Here is a 20,423-nt window from a genome sequence, read left to right as displayed (position 1 = left end):
ACCAGCAGTAGATCCTGTAGAAATTCCAGAAGTCTTCAAAAAATCTTAGGAGAAAGTGCAGGATAAATTCTGCAAAACTCTGAGATATCCCAGGATCAACACCGGAAGGAATCTTCTGAGACAAGTCCCTTCCTCTGAGAGAAATTTTAAAAGAAATCCCGCGAGAACCTTTTATGAAATATACCAGACGAAACTTCTGTAGAAATCCAAGGAGAAACTCTAGAAGAAAGTTATCCTGAAATTTCTTGAAGAAATCACAAGAGAAACAAGGAATCACAGGAGAAGAAGGAATTCATTGTGAAAACTCCTTAAAACCCATGGAGGATCTTTAGTAGAAATTCCAGGAATAACACCTTCAAGGGGAATCCCGAGAGAAACTCTAACAGAAATTCCGCGACAACGTCTGCGGTTTATCCTGAGAGAAACTCATGTGGAGATCTCGGGATAAATCCTGGTAGAAACCCACGGGAACTCTGGGAGCAATACTGGAAAAACCTCTAGAGAAATTCTGTATGTTCTGTATGATATGAAATTCTGTGCGTAAAAATTCCAGAAGAAATCGATCGGAATTTCGGAATCCTGGAAGGTTCTCAAGGAAGAATCCCGAAAAAAAAATGTTCGAATCTTGGAAAAATGCTGGTAGGAGTCTGGAACAGTCTCCGAAAGGAATTGAAAAGGGAATAAGACAAATGACTGGGAGGAATTTGAAGAGGTATTTAAAAAAAAGAAATCCATTCCACAGGCGGAATTTCTGGAAAAATCGTTGTAGCCTTTTTCCGAGATTGATACACTAACACTACATATCGAAAACTTTTTTATTTATCGATGTAGACGATGTAGTAAACTCTGTGGACTCTATTTCTCAGTACAAGTAATAAAATTCGCTACTTTTTATTCATACGACACAATGTATTATTTTTTTTACCGGTGCATTTTTTTCCAGAATATTCACAATATTTCGTGAGTATTCCAGGTTTTTCCCTGTCAAATAAAATTCCCTGAGGATTCCCGTTTTTTTCTGATTTATGAGCCTGGCTTGCGACATGCCAGCGAGGAAAAGTGACCAGTTTTAAATCTTGGTTGACAAATTTCACGTATTTTTGAAACGAAGCAATTGAAGCAATTTCCGAACATTTTTTATTGAATTAGGATTGAAACTAGGCTGTCGACATGCCAAACCACAAAACTTTTTTTTTTTTGGTCATCCTTTCGAAGTTGTTCCAGTAGTTCTCTCTGATATCGCTCCTGGAGTTCCTTCTAAGATTACTCCAGAAATTTCTTCTACGATTACTCCAGAAGGAATTCCTTTTTCTTTTGAGATTCATCGAAGATTTGTCTCTGGGACGATTCTTGTAGTTAAAATCTTGAGGTTTTAGCTATGATACCATGCAATATAGGTATCTATCGATCGGGCTTGATGAGTTGATAATAATTTGACGTTATTTCGAAATCGAAGATGGTAGACTATAATCAAAGAATAAAAATAGAAAGAATGCCAAGTTAGGTGGACGATAAGACGGTAAGGATGAGATATAATGACATTTTCTCGAGATACCTTCAGGAATTCTTTCCGTGATTTCTTCAGGCATTCCGCTCGAGGATCTGCCCAGGATTCCTCCCAGGTTCCTTCAGATATTCCTTCCGGATTTTCTGTAGGGATTGCTCCTGAGATGTCTTCTGGAATTCCTGTAGGAATTTCTTTAGAAATCCTGAAATGATTATTTTAAGATTGAACTCCTTCAAAGATTATTTCCGGAATACCTGCTGTTATTAAGGATCCCTCACGAAATGGAAAATGGAAGAATATAAATTTCTGCTGAGATTCTGCTTAGATTTTTTTAGGCATCCGTGCCGGATTTTTTTCGGGATTTCTCCAGTAATTCCTCCCGGGATTTCTTCTGTGATTCTCTCAGTCGAGCTTCCAGCTGAGATTCCTCTCTGGAATCTATACCAAATATGACTCCCCAGAATTTCGGAATTCTTTTGGGAATTTCTGCCGGGATTGCCTTACAAAACCTAGAATTGATTAATGTTCTAGTCGGCATGCCTTCAGGGATTACTGCTGAAAATCCTTCAAAGATCCCTTCCAAGATTTTGCAAAGGATTCCTTTAGGGGTTCCTGCTAGCATTGCTTCAGGGATTCCTCTTTGTATTCCTTCAAAGATTCTTCCAGGAAATCTTGCGGCAGTCTTTCAGATTTCCATGTCAGGCTTCTTTCTGTGACCCCTTCAAAGATTCTTCTCGGTTTTTTGACATTCCTCAAGGGATTTCTCCTTTGATATCGATCGGGATTTTTCCAATTATTCTTCCATGGAATCCTGCCGAACTTCCAGTCGAAATTTCTTCCGTGATTTATTTGAGGATCCCATGAAGGACTCTGAACGGGATTTCTTTTGTGACTTTCGGGGATTTCTACAGGAGTCGAGAAAATTCTCCCGACTGGAACGGGAATCAAACCCAAATCCAAAAGAAACACTCAGATGAATACTGGAGGATGAAGTAAGCAAGTTATCAAATTCCATGCATTTTCGAAACGAAGTAATTGAAGGAAATCCCTAAGCTGGGACAATTTTTGATTAGGGTTAAAACTAGACTGTCGACATGTCAAACCAAAAAACTTTTTCCCTTGTCATCCTTTCGAAATTGTTCCGGTAGTTCTCTCTGATATCGGTCCTGGAGTTTCTTCTGAGATTACTCCAGGAATTTATTCTACGATTATTCCAGAAGATCCTTTTTAGATTCATCGAAGAGTTGTCTCTGGGATGATTACTGCAGTTACTTCTCTGAGATTCCTTCACAAATTTCTTCTGGGTTTCTGCTCAAATTTCTCAAGAAAATCTTTCTTGAAAACAATGTTTGCGGAATTTCATATGAAATTCCTCCAATTGGTCTGTTCAGGCACATACCAGCGTTCATGACATGATCAATACTGAACATTACTGAGTCTAACACTGTGACCAAGAAAACTGTTTGACACACACGACAATTGTAGTTCAAGTGAAGTGTATTTTAAGGTAGATAGTTCAAAACACAAAACGTGTACTTAACTGAACTAGTGATAATCATTGCAACTATGAAACGTTATAATCTTGGATAGTTCTAACTGCACGTGTATATATTTCTCACATGTTTCGCCGATCAGGGATGGGAACACTCACTTTCAAAGAGTTACACTCACTTGCTATTTTCTCAGCTTAGAAGCGTGTTATCAAGAAACGATGTATGGACGACTTTTGCCTTGTGGTTTTGTCTGAAACTTTGCCTAAAAGAGTAGGGGTCGCACACAAATCCCAAAGTCGTAACAGAGCAGTGAATGTGACTCTCCACGAGGTGAGTGTAATTTACATTCACCTCGTGGAGAGTTGCCTTCGCAGTTCTCTCACGACATCGGTATGCGTGTGCGACCTGTACTCTGTTCGGCAAACTTTCAGACAAAACCACAAGGCAAAAGTCGTCCACACATCGTTTCTTGATTGCACGCATCTGCGTTGAGAAAACTGCAAGTGAGTGTTCCCATCCTTGTCGCCGATACTACGAGTCACAAGATCCATTCTGGACTATTATCTGGATCTAGGTTCTATGGCGGTTTCATAGGCATCCAAGTTACGAACATTTTTGGGAGAACAGATATTGCAGTACATTGTAACAATAAGGAATTCGCTACACTGCATCGATAATATCGACAACTGTTACAGAGATCGCTACAAGGTCCTTCTTTGAGTAGTTTTTGGATTTTTAGGCGGAACATCTGAAGGAGTCCAAGAAAAAATGCTGAAAGAGTTACCTCAAAAAAGGAGGATTCTCAAGAGAAATTCAAAAAGAAACAAACTTTGACGAATCTCAAACGGATCTCCTTGAGGTGTCTCAGAAGGATCTTCTGTAGGAATCCCAGAAAATAAGATCGAAAAGAAACCCAGAAGGGATTCCTGTAAAAAAACAGTATTGGAAAAATGCTTCTTTGAAGAATGTTAAAAGAAGCTTCTGAGACAAACCAGCCAAGCTTCTGGAAGAATCACAGAATATCTGGAGGAATCCCAGAAGGAATTCCTCTAAACAAATATCAGAAGAAATGCTTGAAAGAGCTCCGTTCAGGAATCTCAGAAGAACTTTCTGTAGGAATCACAGAATAACTGTAGAAGTCGTAGATGGAATTTCTGAAACATCCCAGGAGGAACTGGAAGAAATCCCACAGAAAACATTGAAGAAACTCAAACGAATTTGAAGACTCTCAGAAGGATCTTGTGGAAGAATCCCAGAATAAAAATATGAAAGAAACACACAAAGAAATCCTGAAAAAACACAAAATACGCCAAAGGTATTATACATACATATACCTATAGGAAAGTCCAGGAGAAATCCTAGCTAGAGCTCTATTGAGAGATCTCAGAAGGACCTTTTGGAGCAATCCCAGAAGGAATTCCTAAAAAATCCACGAGGAACTGCATCACAGTGGTGGAAAGCATCATGCGCTTGACGTGTTTTTTGGTTCGCATCAAACACAATCTTTGCTCACGCGCTCGCGAACTCAAAAAGAGAGAACGGTTCACGATTTCCCGGATCGACGAACCAACACAAAACAAATGTCAAACGAGCAGAATCGCAGTTGGTTCGCCAGAAGGATCACAATGTAGAGCACTTGGTTTGTTGCCATTTTTTGTACACTTAAAGGTAATTAGTTGGGTGTTTTATGATTATACTGGTCAGGTACCATTCCAATAAATGATGTCGACGAAAAAGTTTACCAAAATTTGATTTCATTACAGAAATATCCGCCGCGAACCTCTAAAATAAAAAAGCATCGCGCTTGCAAAAGATGCGATGCACTCGTTGGCGTTCGTGTCGTACGATCGTGAGCCACAGACGTACGAACACCTTCGCACAGCAAAGGTTTGCGATGCGATGGCATTGTTTTGTGGCGCGTAAGCTCACGTTCGCGATCAATTTCCACCACTGCTGCATCACCAGAAGAAAGTCTTTGAGAAATAACTATCTGAAAGTAGCAATTTATCTTGGTAACGCAACTTTTAGTTCCGGGATAGTTAATATCGGATTGAAAGAGGCGTTCTAGAGTAAATTTCCATTATGAAATGTCTACATTGTGAGCAAATTAGTGGATTAGATAAACCGACAGGTATATGTGAACTTGAACTTGACTGTCTGTGTTAGTTCAAAATTCGTCAATAATAAAGAATACATTATACACGAGTAAATGTTTTCCATAAAGGTATGATTAACTCTGTTTGCCGAATGTTCAGCTTCATAGGTCACTGCACTGATTTGATTTTGTATGGAATTTTGACATTTCCTGGCCTTGTTGTTTACAAAACTTCTTAAGAGTGAAAGAGAAGAAGATAATTTCGTGCAGTGCTCTATTGGATGAATACTTGTAATGTGGAATGATGCTTTAGGGCCAGTCCATAAACTACGTAGGGGGCGGGGGTTCTGGTCAAAGTCTACGGCCCATACAAATTTCAAATAATGTGTATGGACAAAAATCTAGAAAGGGGAAAAGGGGGTCTGAGATGGTCAAAAACGAGTCTACGTAGTTTATGGACAGCACCTTGATAATGTCCTTTTTCATTCGTGATTATGTTATCCCTAGAACTGTAAACAGTTGCAAAAAGTTTATCATGTGGATTTCTGATCACGGCTACAGATTCACAATCTTGCAGAAAAATTCCATAAATACATAAGCGATTAACAAGACAAACCGTTAGGCACCGACATTGCGCTCTCGCGGTTCCTAAATTATTCATTCCATCCAACATCCAAAATGAGCACACCCTCATTCCACAGCAGTGGCGGGCGGCAGGCAGCTAGAAAGCGCGGCGGCACCCGTTTCTAAATCTACCGATTTCCATCTGATCAGCATTACAAACAAAAACAACCCGAAAAAAACTCCGTCCAAGCAAAACAAACCCACAGCCCACACCCTCCTCGCCAGCCACCTTCTGCCAACTGGCTCCTTCTCTGATGGGGGGGGGGGGGGGCTGGAGCAATTTGCGAGCTATACACACCTGTGTCCGGTTCCCCATCCACCCACCGCACCGCCGTCAGCTGGTGTGCGGCGCGGCGTGCTAGAATGCCGGCCGAAATGTAGAAAACGACGAATCGACCCAACCCATCCCATCTACAGTATCCCCAATTTCCCCGATTGAAATTGATTGCGTCCATTAACATTTCGGAGCAACAACTACAGACTACTTACTACTACCACCAGTATAATAGGAGCACGAGCGCATAAGGTGGCTAACTAAACTCTACACAACTAAGGCAACTAGTATGAGAAGCGCATTAGTGAAAAAAAATCAAGCTACAGTTTTTGATCAGTAGTGTTTTGTTAGTATATCGGAAGCGCAGATAAAAAGGAGAGCACCAACATCAAAACAAACTGTCATCAACAGCCAACCCCCACCTCCCACACCCAACACAACAGAAATTAACGTTATTTTTTATGTACACAGTACACACAGTCGTCAGTCGCTGTTATCCGCATCTTCGTTCGTTCTGGGATGATTTCGATGCCGGTTTTGCTTGTCTTCGGCCAACATAGCACATGAATGCGGCGCCGCGCGCCGCACAGATTGCTTGCTTGCTGATGATGATGTGTGTTAACGTGCGTTCGACGCCGACCGCCGCCGACGACGTGTAACAAAACATATGCACACAGCACAGCAAGCACACTAGAAATCTGCGTATGGAGAGTTATCAGCTCAGCAGCACAAAAAAAAGTACGCTTGCACTAACAGGGATGCCAGGTGATTTTGTTCAAATGAATTTGCAAAACACGAAGGGATGTCACAAAAATGTCTTAACAATCGAGATTAGCATAACATTCCAATCGGGGGTATTGAAAGTCTTTCCTTACACAATTAATTGCAGCATACCAGTTAGTTTATTATGACATGAAATGACCAAAAATGTGTGCCTAGAACACATCAAATATACGAAAACGTAGAATATTTCAGACAAAGGCAAGAAAAGGAAAATGTCATGGAATTTCAAGAAAAAAAAATGTCATGACATTTTTTTTTTCATTTCTGAGCAAATTTCCAATTGTGTGTATCACCAATCTATGATGATTAATTAGCTATGAAAAGTTAATGATTTCGTCGTTAAATATGTCTTGATAGGAGCTGTAAAATCAGCACATAACAAATTGACATTTTATTTTCATGACATTTTCCATTTCTGATCAGAAGTTGTTTTGGGAGCACACGCTATGTCCAAAAGAAAGTATAATGAAAATTGAATGTACCTTAAAGTTTATTCGCTAGAACCGTATTTTGGGACCTTTAGATTCAGAATATGTGCGGTTAATAATACTTGCAGTTTCTATTATGAAGGCTTATACATTCGGGGGGTTTCAGCCTTTTGACACGCGGAGCACTTCATATCAATAAATTGTTTTATGGAGCACCCAAAACAGCGCCAAAGCATACATCAACATTAAGGTGGCCTACACTATATATGAAAAACAAAAATTTCGAAAAATGCCAAGTCTTACCTCCTAAATCAGTTATTTTGGACTCCCAGAAGCTACGTTCAAAATTTGATCAAAATCGGTTGAGCCTAAGGGAGCGCTCAAAACGCTTGAAGTTTGTATGGTAAAACTGGGCCAAATGTATGCAGAAACTTAAAGTTTTCCAATTTTGCCGCTAGGTGGCGCTGTAAGCGTTCAAAAATCAAACCCTTTGGTATTATTGTTGGCGACTATATGCCAAACAACTTTGTTGAAGACCGCAAAGTGATCCAACGTCTGTGAAAAAAGTTATACCCTAGGTAAAGTGAGGATAAACTTTATTGTTGTTTTTCCAATACATGTAAAGGAATAATATCAATAATGAAATCTCGATACTTTGCCTCACTTTGCCAAGGGTATAACTTTTTTCACAGCCGTCGGATCACTTCGTGGTCTTCGACAAAGTTCTTTGGCATATAGTCACCTACAATAATACCAAAGGGTTTATTTATTGAACGCTTACAGCGCCACGTAGCGGCAAAATTCGAAAACTTAAATTACTGCATACATTTGGCCCAGTTTTCCCATACAAACTTCAAGCGTTTTGAGCGCCCCCTTAGGCACAACCGATTTTGATCAAATTTTGAACATAGCTTCTGGGAGTCCAAAATAACTGATTTAGGAGGTAAGACTTGGCATTTTTCGATTTTTTGTTTTTTATATAAGTGTGGGCCACCCTACTGTACATCATGACATACTTCAGTGTATACACTGTGGTGCATAATTGATCGGACAAACGCCGATTTTCATACAAAATGACCATGTTTAAGATGCTGTAACTATGGTTTGCTTTGTTGGATTGAGCACAATTTTTGACACGGAACTACAAATATGCTGAATTTTGTGTATGCAAAGTATAAAATGTTTTCGTTCACAGGTCTGGGCGTGACAAGGCGTTGAAAATATTGCAAAAGTGATCGGACAGCGGTACGCCTTTGATTTACACGCGTGCCGCTGTCCGATCACTTTTGCAATTTTTTCAACGCCTTGCCACGCCCAGACCTGTGAACGAAAACATTTTATACTTTGTATACACAAAATTCAGCATATTTGTAGTTCCGTGTCAGAAATTGAGCTCAATCCATCAAAGCAAACCATAGTTACAGCATCTCAAACTTGGCCATTTTGTATGAAAATCGGCGTTTGTCCGATCAATTATGCACCACAGTGTATATTTACCTTAATCTTAATGCTGAAATTTCTGAAGAAGTTCTAGGAATATTGAAGAAGTCTCCAAAGATATTTCCGAAAGTATCGCGGAAAAAATTTCAGAAGGAATTAAAAAAATCTTCTAAATGCATTCCTTGAAGAATTTCTGAAAAAATAGGAATATTTTAACAATTCATGGATGGATTTTTTGAAGAAATTCCAGAAGGAAGAAACACCTGGAAACCCCTGGTGGAATACCTATCAAAACCTCTTGAGATATTTTTGGAAAAAAATCCTGGACAAATCCCCTAATAAAAACTTTGAAAAATACTTTCTTAGCATTTCTAAAACAATCCTTGGAAAAAAATCTTTAGAAAGTGTATGAGAAAAATTTGAAGGTGTTCTGAATTTCTGATTTTTCCGATTTATCTATCCGTGAATCATTTTCTAAAAAAATCCATGGAATGTTTTTGAGAAAGTTCATGGAAGATTTTCTGGATGAATGCTTTGAAAAATTATCTGATTTCTCCATGAAAAAAAAATCTGAGGAAATTCGTATTTGAATACAGATACTCTTCGATATAACGTACAAATAAATTTTCTCTTTGTACGTTATATAGAAGCAGGAAAAAATGACATTTTTTATGCTAGTTTTGATGATTTCATCTTAAAAACCAATAATGAAAAACATGAGTTTTCACGAAAAAGTAATTTCGTTTTTTTTGTGTTTTGATAAAACGTACATTTTGCTTCCAAATAACGTACACAATTTTTTTCGCCAATTTGCGTTAATTCTGGGTAACAAGGCTACTGGTGCAATAAAACGTTATAGAGTGATGTTGAAGTTTATCTGGGGGTTATTACTGGAAAAAAAAAGTTTTTCAATTTTATACGTTACATCGAAGCAAAATGTACTTTACAACGAATTCGCTATATCGAGGGTACGTTATATCGAAGATTACCTGTATCTGGAACAATTTATGCAAGACTTTATGAAAGGAATTCTTGAAACATTTTCTTAAGCAGTTCTTGGAGAAATTTCTAAATTTCTGGAGCACATTCTAAAGTCTACAGCAATTCCTAGAAGATTTTATGAAACAATTTCTGACTGAATTTTTTAGCATTTCCTAGATGAAGTTAAAGTTAATCTACGAGGAGTTTCCAAAGAAGTCCTTGAAACAATGATTTTTTAAATGAATCCTAAGATGATTTTCAGCAAGGATTCATGAAAGAATTGTCGAGAAATCTGTGGAAGTTTTTTTTAAGCAATCCTTGGAGAAATTGGTAAAGAATTCTTTGGAGGAAAATCTGGAGATATTTCTGAAGAAATTATTACATAGTCAAATTTATAATACAAGACATGCAATTTTTTCTAAAAGAATCTCTCGAAAAATTTGTGAGGGTGGAGGAATCCCTGCAGAATATACCGGAACGGATCTCACAATGTATTTTTAAATGAGTCCCTGGAGAGATTTGTAAAGAAATCCCAGGAAGGTTTTCTGACAGAAATTTGTAACATCTGGAGGAATCCCTAGTGGAATTTTTGGAAAAATTTGAAGTTGCTGGAGAATTTTTGGTAAAATCCTTAGAAGAATTTCAAAGGACAATTTTTCGAAGGAACTTTTGGAACATTTTCTGAAAAACTCTGGAATAGTTTCTGACGGCATCGCCGAAAGTTTTATTAAAAATATCTCTGACAACGAGTTGCGATCATTCGTCATTGAGATCTCCTCCTCTCATCTTCTTGGCGTAACGTCCTCACTGGGACAAAGCCTGCTTCTCAGCTTAGTGTTCTATGAGCATTTCCACAGTTATTAACTGAGAGCTTCTTCTGCCAATGACCATTTTGCATGTGTATATCGTGTGGCAGGCACGAAGATACTCTATGCCCAAGGAAGTCAAGGAAATTTCCTTTACGAAAAGATCCTGGACCGACCGAGAATCGAACCCGTCACCCTCAGCATGGTCATGCTGAATACCCGTGCGTTTACCGCCTCGGCTATATGGGTCATTGAGATCTGGAGAATTCAATTTGACTTTGACCCTATGATTTCTTCCATAAATGAATGCTCCACAGCGCGGAGAACATTTTTTTTTATTCTTCATAGTAATTCCCTTACAAACCTATTTTGCCATTGCCATGCTTATGAAAGCTTTGAATTTTTAACATGTTTAAATTCGGAACTGCCCTAATATCCATTGCTGAAAGCATTGGCTTTTGAATCAATCATACATACAAATTTTTAGAGACAAAAGAGTTCGATCATAACAAGCTATCGAGATAGTGGTTTATACGTTATTTAGAAAGAGATACTAATATATAACTCCGAGACCTTTATCGAGTACATTTTAGTTTACAATTTGAATAAAAATAAAATAAAAAAAATTGCTTCAATTTATGTAAAATTCGATTTTTTAGACATTTCGAAATTGAAATGTCCACTAAATCGAGGTATACCTGGTATATACGAAGAGCAGTTTTTTTTATGAATCGAGGTTTCAAATATAGAGGATCAGTCGCCCCTGGACCGACTAGACTATAAAATTTCAGACAGAGGCAGAGAAGGGAAATATCACAGAATTACGAGAAAAAAAATGCCATGACATTTTCTAGTTTTCACTCTTTCCTGGGCAAATTTCCATCCGTGTACATCGCTAATCTGTGATGGTTAGCTACATGGAAAGTGAATTTGGAACTCGTTGAAAAAATCAAAAATAAGCGAATAACAAATTCAAATTTCCATGACATTTTCCATCCCTAGTCAGAATTTTTTTTTCTTGGAGGCATATACAGGTATTCTTCGATATAACGTACCCTCGATATAGCGTACCCTCGATATAGCGAATTCGATATAACGTACATTTTGCTTCGATATAACGTACAACATTTAAAAATTTTATTTTTCCCACGAATAACCCTTAGATAAACTACAAAATCACTCAAATCAATGTTTTGTTGCAGCATTAGCCTTGTTACCCAGAATTAGTGCAATTAGGGGAAAAAATTAGTGTACGTTATATCGAAGCAAAATGTACGTTATATCGAAGCACAAAAAACGAAATGACTTTTTCGTCAAAACTCAAGTTTTTCATTATTGGTTTTGTGAATTTCACCGAAATCATTATTTGGGATTAATTTCACGTCGAATACATTAATACTAGCATAAAAAATATTAAATTTTTCTCTGCTTCGATATAACGTACACTTCGATATAACGTACAAAGAGAAAACTTTTTTGTACGTTATATCGAAGAGTACCTGTACTATAAGACTGCGGTTTTGGCGAAATCACTTAACGAAATTCAAGAGACATATTTGATATTTTATTTAAAAAAAAAGAAATAAATAGTTCAAACACGGGAAAAACTTTTAGGAGTTACATATTTCACAACTTATGAATCAATTTCGGAGGCAATTCATGAAATTTCCAAAATAATCCCTTCGCCAGAATCAGAGTTCATCAACGGAGCTCTTAGAACATCAATAGAGAAGTATCTAGCAGTTCCTGGAAGAATTTCTGGCAATATTTTTGAGGAAACTCTCGAACTGAAAAACAAAAAACACAGGCAATATTGAGCTTCTATGAATTTTTAGTTTCAAGGAATTCATCCATAAGTTATTGAAAAAAATATATATTTTCTAGAGAAATTCGCTCTTAAATCCTTGAATTGTAGTCTAAGGACCATTGCACAATGATTGCGTTTGCGTTTCTTTGCAAATAGTTTGACAGATAACCCATGGGAAAACTGTGAAAAGACACTCAGGCGCAACGGACCCCATGTGTTTCAGGCTTAGCACATGAAGGCTTTACAGATCCAACAATGCAATATTTGCTCGATTATACTTGTACAGAATAAATCAGTACAGTACATTACAGTAGAAAATCATATAAGATTCGTACAGAATTTCTTCTGGGCGTAACTTCCCCACTGGGACAAAGAATTCTTCCCAGTTTAGTGTTCTATGAACACTTCTACTGTTTCTTAACGGAGTGCTTTCTCTGCCAATGACCACCTTGCAAGGTGTATATCTCGTGCGGTAGGCAAGAAGATACTCGCTCAAGGAAGTTCAGGAAATTTTCATTACGAAAAGTTTCTGGCTGCAGGAAGCCCTGCTGGAGATTCCTTCAGGAAATCTTTCCGGAAATTCTTCCAGAGACTCCTGGTGATTTCTCCAGGAATTCCTTCACAAAAGTCTTCTGCGGATTCTTCCAGATTCCTTCTAGCCATTTCTTTAAAAATCCTTCAAAAGCTGAAGAAGTTAGAAGACTTTTTTTCGAAGAGTTGCTTCTGGGGATTAACCTAGCAATTTTGTCTAGGAATTTCTCCGGGAGCTTACAATCGATTTCAGGAAGAAATTCCTAGAAAAAAAACTCAAAAACGGTTCACAGAAGGAACACTTGGAGGCTTCCCAGAAGGAAGTCTTGGAGGATTCCAACAAATTTTCACAAGGAATTGCTGGAGGTTAAGAGGAAGAAGGATTCCTAGAAAATACTTCTGAAAGGTTCCCGAAAGAAATTTTCTGTTGCATTTCAAAACGAACATCTACCTAGAGGGTTTCTAGGCTGGAGGATGGACCTAAAACGCAGTAAATTTTCGGTAGAAACTCCAGAAGAGCACCCAGAAGGAAATTCAGGAAGATTTTTACAAAGAACTCCTGGAGGATTTCAAGTAGAAAATCTTAGAAGATTCTCAGAAGAAACTCCCTAGGCATTCTCAAAAGAAACTAATGGATAGTTTCTGAAGGATTACTAAATGGAGAACTTATGGAGAAATTTCAGAAGAAACTCCAGCCTGGAGTCTCCAGGAAAATTTCAAGAAGGAACTTCTGAAGGATTCATAGAAGAAACTCCAGGGAAAAACCCAATAGGAAGTTGTGGAAAAGTTTCAAAGACATTTTTGAAGGGAATCCAGCAGAAGCTCTTAGAGGAATTCAAGGACGAAGCCATGGATGAATCGCAGAAGAATTTTTTACAGGAACCCTGGACGAGCAGCAGGACAAATTAAAGATTTTTTAAAGTATGCTGGAAAGTATGGAATTGCAGTAAAACTTTTGAAGGAGTTCTAGCGAAACTGCGGAAACTGCTATTAATCGAATGCCAGTAGGAGGTTGCGGTGAGAATTCAGAAAACAATATTTGCAAAAAATACCCTGAAAAAAAAAACTGGGAGAAAATCCCCAGAGAAATTTCAAATGAAACATCTGGGGGAGAAAGGTCTCTTGGGAGAATTTCAAAAGAATGACTTGGGTAATACTCAGAATGGTGGAAATAAGGGAATCTGCGTAGAAACTCTAGGAGGAATTAGAAAAGAGGTATATATGTGGGTTACTTCCAGAAAGAACTACTGATTTTTTTAGAAGCGACTCCTCAGAGGCGAAGGACACATTTAAGCGTTTGGGACCTGGAGCGACCGGAAATCTACATGTTACATGATAAAAAAATTAGAGGACTAATGTTTTGACAAATGGTGGCATTGAATGAAATGGAATATAGATACTCAGACGATTTTTTTGCAAAATATTCTTAAAATATCTGACGAAATGTGTGCTGCGTGTTTCTTTTCTTCTCACTACCTACTACTTCTGTACTGGACTACTTCTGTCTCCAAAAACGACCTTTAAGTAAATGGCAACAGACGGAAAGCTTACAAGGTAAAATTTCTACAAGTAGAGCACTTTATTAGAAAAAAAAACTATTCGATAGTAATTGTACGCAGTGGCGCAGTATCACAACGTCGGAGGCCATATATTCCAGGACTTTCCGGCGCATTTGTTCATGGTATAACGTCCGAACATTCAGATACGTTACAAGATCCAAGAAAAGAAGGCACATGGGATATTATTATGATGCATCCAAACTTTTGGACGTTATTTCGCAAAAATGCGTGACTTTACTACCGGGACAGTATGGCCTCGGACGTTGTGATCCGGCCCTGTACGCAGAGAGGTAGCCTACGATTTCTTTTCCAATGAAAATTCCTCCTGAAGTTCTGTTATCTGTTAATTATTCTGGAAGAGTTAAATAATTCTTCTGAATTTTCGATGAAAATTCTTTCAAAGGATCAACCGGAAAATACTTCACGAATTTCACCTAGATTGCTGCCAGAGTTTCTCAAAAATACCTCTGTAAATAACTCACCGAATTCCACCTGAAATATTTCAGGTACGCTCGACAGAAATTCTCGAAATTGAGGCATTCTGACATTCAATTTGGAAGTTTTCTACATCCCTTTTTCTCCCATTGTGCCAGGGAAAATCTTCGTGACCAGCTGCAACAATTTAACCAGAAATACCACCAGAGAGCTCTCCTTCTGGGGAATCGTGCGGGTATTCTCCTAAGATAAATTCGACTGGAAATTTACCCAGACAATTCCACCTATAAAACTATTCAGAACTCCTCCCAGATATTTCTCTAGATCCACCAGAAATTACTTAGTGCAATTTACCAAAAATAGAAGAATTGCAGAGATTATCGTTTTTTTTTTGCCAGATTTTACATACTATTTTGAAGAAATGGTGTTCCGTGGTTTTCTGGAAAACGGAATTCTAGGTAACGGGTTTCGAAAGAATATTGTAGAACATGTTTCTACACTTGTACAGGAAATATTTAGGAAAGTTTCCTTTATCCCAAGAGTTTCATCAGAAACTTCTTCAGAAATTTATAGTTTCTAAAATTTCCCTTTCAGTATGGCTACATTTTACCAAAATTCCTTTACCAGGAATTTGTTAAAAAACTTTGGAGAATTCAGCAAATTCTAACGTAATTCTTCAATGAACTACTTGAACTCCCCAAGAGATTGATGATCATTTTGTTCGGGCATTTCTTAGCGGTGATTTCTTAGAATTTGGTAAAAAACGCTACCCACTTTTACCATGGTCATAATTATCTACAGGTATTTCAAACTCTGTCAGAAAATAGTTATGGCATAAAAATCTCAAATAATTTTACAAGGAATTTGTATTTGTATTTATTTAGTAAAACGTAAGCCTTTAGTTTAACACTTTTTGTTAGGTCAAGAAAACAAACATACAGAGAAAAAAAAACTAGTGGATAACTAAATAAAAGGAATTCGCCCAGAAATATCGTAAAATCGATCAAAGAAATTCAGACAAATTTTTACAGCACTTCTTCCGCAATCTTTATGCTACATAACGAAATCCACCGAAAAATCATTCTAAATCACATCCAAAATATTGCGTCGAAGTCAGGTTCAGTATTCATCAGGAATTTTGAAAGATTTTTCTCCAGAATTTCTAACAAAAATCTTCAAGGGATTCTGGCATGAACCCTTCCCCGAATATTTTTCCTGCTATTTTTTTTTTTTTTTAATTAAGCTGTCGGATTTTTAAGGAATTCCAGCAAAAGAAAAACAGTAATTTGATAGTTTTGGCGCAATTTAATGCTAATAAAATTTGATATTCAAGTCGAAAACAGCCGGCATGAATCACATCTGGCATCCCTGAGAGCGCGCGGGGCGCGGAAAATGCGCGCCAAATTTCCATGTGCCGCGGCCTACTGAGCAACGAGAACCAACCGACATGATACATATTATCATCTCAGCTCGTGGTGCTGCTTGCTGATAACAACGCGGGGGCGTTGGCTGACTGGGAGGTGTAGGGGTACGTACCGTTTGGGAGGTTTGTTGATTGCGGGCTTGTTGTTGATGTTGCTGCTGCTGATTCTGCTGTTGTTGTTGTACCTGATGTTGCTGCTGCTGTTGTTGCTGTTGCTGCTGCTGTTGCTGTTGTTGTTGCTGCTGCTGTTGTTGCTGTTGCTGCAGGGAGTTGTCGAGGGCGTTCTGTCCACCGGGGTACCACCACTGGGTGGTCGGCGCCGTACTGGCCATGGTCGGTGGATCACCCGGTCGTGACACGACACTGGTGGTGCCCATTCCGAGACGGTAGTCGTACGGGGAATTGGAGGTGGACACCGTTACGCCCGAAATGGTCGTAACCGGGTTCTGAAAGCTGTTGGCCATTTTGTAGGAAAATAGTTGCTGTGTGGCGGACGTCGACGTTGTACTATTGCTTCGGGCATTGTCGTTACTGTGGGCCTGCTGTTGCTGCTGTTGTTGTTGCTGTTGCTGAACGACCTGGTGCTGGAGCTGGGCCTGCTGTTGGGCCAGCTGCTGCTGATGGTGCTGATTAAGTAGATGCTGATGGTGTTGGATCGTTTGCTGGTCCGACGACGAGATACCCGCGGGCCACCATACGGCGTCCTCCCGGGTTCCCCAAGCACCGCGATGGTGCTCCGACATGATGCGGTTGCGTAAACTTTGTCCGGACCCACTCCTGTCGCTGTCGCTGTTGGATTCTTCTTCTCCTTTGGGCGACTCTTATTCTTCGCCTTCGCCGGTTTTGCACTTTTGCGCGCTCTTCCTTTTGATTCTTCTATTCTTTTTTGCGCGACTGGTTGGATCGTACACTACTCTCCTCCAGCTTACCCCACTTCCGCGGGCGTTGATTTAATTCCACTTTATTCCTCTCTTCACGGCTGGAAGCACGCACTCTTCTTCTTCGTTTTCCTTCACTTCACTTTACGCCAGAAAGGCTCCACTCGACCCAATCAAAACAACTACACAAACAATCGTATGTGTGTATAATTATTAATTCCTTTCCCTTCAGGACACCGAGAATCGAGAAAAACACCCAAAAATATAAATATCAAGTTAAATACGTAAATAGGTGCACATCTTCGTGTATTTTTTTCCCGTATTCCACATTCATATGTATATATGGCACACAAATTATATTTATAATGCGAATAACGAACGGCTCCACACGGTAATCGACAAGAGCAGTGTCGAGCAAAAAAAAAGTCGATATCTCCGTCTTATTTTCTTCCACTGGCACACTGGTGGCCAAACTAACTAGCGAGCACCACACCAAACGCGGCTATACGCGACACGACTCTCGTGTATTATTACACTCTTCTTTCGAATCATAAAAATTTCCCTTCTTTTGCGCGTTGCCAGCCAGCCAGCAATCGGCGGCCGTCGTCGTCGTCACAGAAAACGAGGCCAGAAAAAATCGTCGTTTGCGAAAAAGAGCACGATCTCCCCCTCACTCGCTCACTCACACACTCGTTCCAGTCCAGGCCTGGCAGGCAGGCGTGCTCTGCTCGCTCAACCGTTCTCCGGTGACCTTTCGTGCACCCGCTCGCGCGGGCCAACGTTCTCAGCGAGAGCTCGCGCGATTCGCTCACGAACGCTCTCTTCCGCGCGCGCGGTTTCACGACGACGACGTTACAAAAAATATAGCGTAAATATAATGACACACAGCCCCCTGCTGTAGTTGTGCTGCGTGTTGGGAAAAATATGAAACTTTTCTTCACACCGTGCCGTTACACACCCCACTCCCTCCCGACGACGACGACGTCGCTTCGTGAGCAATCATCACGACGACGGCGCGCTGGCAGGCAGGCCGGGCAACACACGCACACACTCACACCACTAGGTACGACGAACGAAGCCTAGACCGGAAAAAGCGCGACTCTCTCCCCCCCCCTACACGAAAAATACCGCTCATTTCGACTGGTTGGCCTGGCGCGCGGCGTTCCGAGAGCGAACGCAAACATACGTAGACGGGGCAGCGTTGCCAGATTGGCTGGATTGCTCAAACGATAGATTAACTTACTTCGTATGAACATCAATTTCAAAGGATTTTTGTAATTCAGTATCATAATTTCAATTTTATACTACTCACGTCAGTACCATAATGACCAACTTTTCCGTTTCGGTTCACTATTCAACTGTAATGAATTGTATAATGAAAAATAGTTGCATAATGTTCATTATGCAACTCATTTCCGTTGCATTATGAACATTATGCAACTCAAATGAGTTGTTTAATGAAAAAACATTGCAAAAAATTGTGTATGTGACTCGTTGCAAAACTCTATTTTTTTCAGCACTTTTCGTATTTATCCAACGATCGAGGCTCGAGGCTTGTCGAGTACAACTCGTGCTGAAAAAATCAACTTTTTGTAACTTGTCACATAAATTACTATTAATGGATGTAAGCGCCGCTCATCATCCAGTGAACTATTTCAACCGAATTTCTGTTTCAAATCCCGCAAGATTTTATGTGGCATTTTCTGCTGTAAGCCCAGTTTTGTGTTTAAAAGGAATCTGTCAAAAATTTTCTTGACCGGTTCCTGGCAGAAACTTCTTACAGTGACTGCCATTTGAATTGTCATTTCTTCGCAACTGCGTACTGCGATCGAAGAAGGACGGTTTCTTGGGCGATTCAGGCAAGGAATTTCCCATGCATCAAAGTAGGTCGAAAAAGTCCTTCTGATCTGTAAACAGCTCTGTATTCATCAAAATGACACATTCCACGCACTTCTACACCGCGGTTGATGAACTTGATTGAACGATGTTCAATTGTGCCCCGTTGCGCTGCAATTCCAATTAGAAATCATAAAATGAATCTTCCATTCAAATCTGATCGTTTGATATGCTGGTTAACATGTATTTAACAACATAACAATTTTTGGAGGCAAAACTTTGATTTTCGCGAAAAAGGTATCGCATGGAATGCGTGAATATTTGAAACAATCCAAAAGTTCCTGAAGGTGTATTGATAGAATTTAGATTACATACGAATTTTGTGCAAGAATTTCTGAAGAGATGTTCTTATTGTGATTAAATAATTGGACTATTGACAAATTCCCTCGAATTTGCAGTTTAATGGACTAGTATGCTAGTATACTTCCAGAACATCGAAATTATGGGTTATTTTGGAACTATGATACTTTGAGTCATTGGAACGTCAAAACCTCAACTTTTGATGCTTTTGGATTTTAAGCAGATTTTATATTGGAAATATCCTACCAAGACAGCAACGCGGTCACTAATAGAATCACACGGATATCCGATAGACATGACTTGCGGAAGTGCTGGTGATAGTTTGGAGTGTTGAAAACTTTAAACTATTCTTATTTGGGAGAGACATTGACTTCGAAATCGCTCATCGTCCGTTAACCGCAATCTTTAAGCCGATTGTCACTTCTTCTCAGTCGCATCGAGAGATCGGTGCTTAGACTACAACCGTTCGAGTTTAGGATTGAATATATGCCCAGAAAGCAAAACGTAGCAGATCTATCTCGTCTCGAGAATCGCCTTACTCATTGGAAAACTCCATTCCTGAGGCAAATCTTGTCGCCTTTCTCAATGTACAATAGCCGTTCCTGAGGCAGTTTACCGCTAGGGCTTGGTAATGATGTCGCCTAACTCAACAGATTGAATCCGTTCCTGAGGCACTTTTATATTTTTCGCCTAACTTAACGGGTTGAATCCGTTCCTGGGGCAGTTTATCTTTAAGGTAAACTTCGTTGTTTTTTTCGCCCAACCCAACGGATTGAATCCGTTCCTGAGGCAGTCCCTTGCAAAGGAACTTGTTATTTTTTTCCTATTCAGGAAACCGAAATTCGTTGTCTAGGCAACAACTTCTTTGGCTTGATTTTTTTCTCGTAGCATGTCCCATATTTTCGGGCAAGCGCTTCGATAATCGTTTCGAAGGCTCAAAAGCAAACGGGGTTCGTTCATCACCAATGTGGTACTTATCCAGTTGACGTCTCGACTATTAATTCTAGTTCCAAGAGCTCAGCCTACTTAATTAAGTGCTAAACTACCCCAAGTTTCGTTTTAGATATTTGACAGATTCCTTGCAAAATATTTGGACGTTAAAAATATTAAGTCCTCGAGCCAGGAATCACAATAATTTCTTGTAAAGGGTAGCCATGGTCCTG

At 39.4% G+C, this 20,423-nt stretch overlaps 1 protein-coding gene across 2 annotated transcripts in view; it reads right to left on the bottom strand.

Annotated features, from left to right (window-relative positions):
- Positions 1 to 17,965, bottom strand: part of LOC109415242 (high mobility group protein DSP1) — a 116,837-nt gene extending 98,872 nt beyond the window's left edge. The window contains exon 1 of one of the 2 annotated variants that reach the window (XM_062844228.1): positions 16,300 to 17,965. In XM_062844228.1, the coding sequence (XP_062700212.1) occupies positions 16,300 to 16,929 (630 nt within the window). In that variant the 5' untranslated portion in view covers positions 16,930 to 17,965. The remainder of the gene's footprint in view (positions 1 to 16,299) is intronic. The other variant, XM_062844229.1, reaches the window with a different exon arrangement.
- Positions 17,966 to 20,423: the final 2,458 nt, after the last annotated feature.

Source organism: Aedes albopictus, chromosome 1, assembly GCF_035046485.1.
Source record: "Aedes albopictus strain Foshan chromosome 1, AalbF5, whole genome shotgun sequence".
In the NCBI taxonomy this organism is placed as follows: Eukaryota; Metazoa; Arthropoda; class Insecta; order Diptera; family Culicidae; genus Aedes; species Aedes albopictus.
This window is presented reverse-complemented; position numbering and strand designations above follow the sequence as displayed.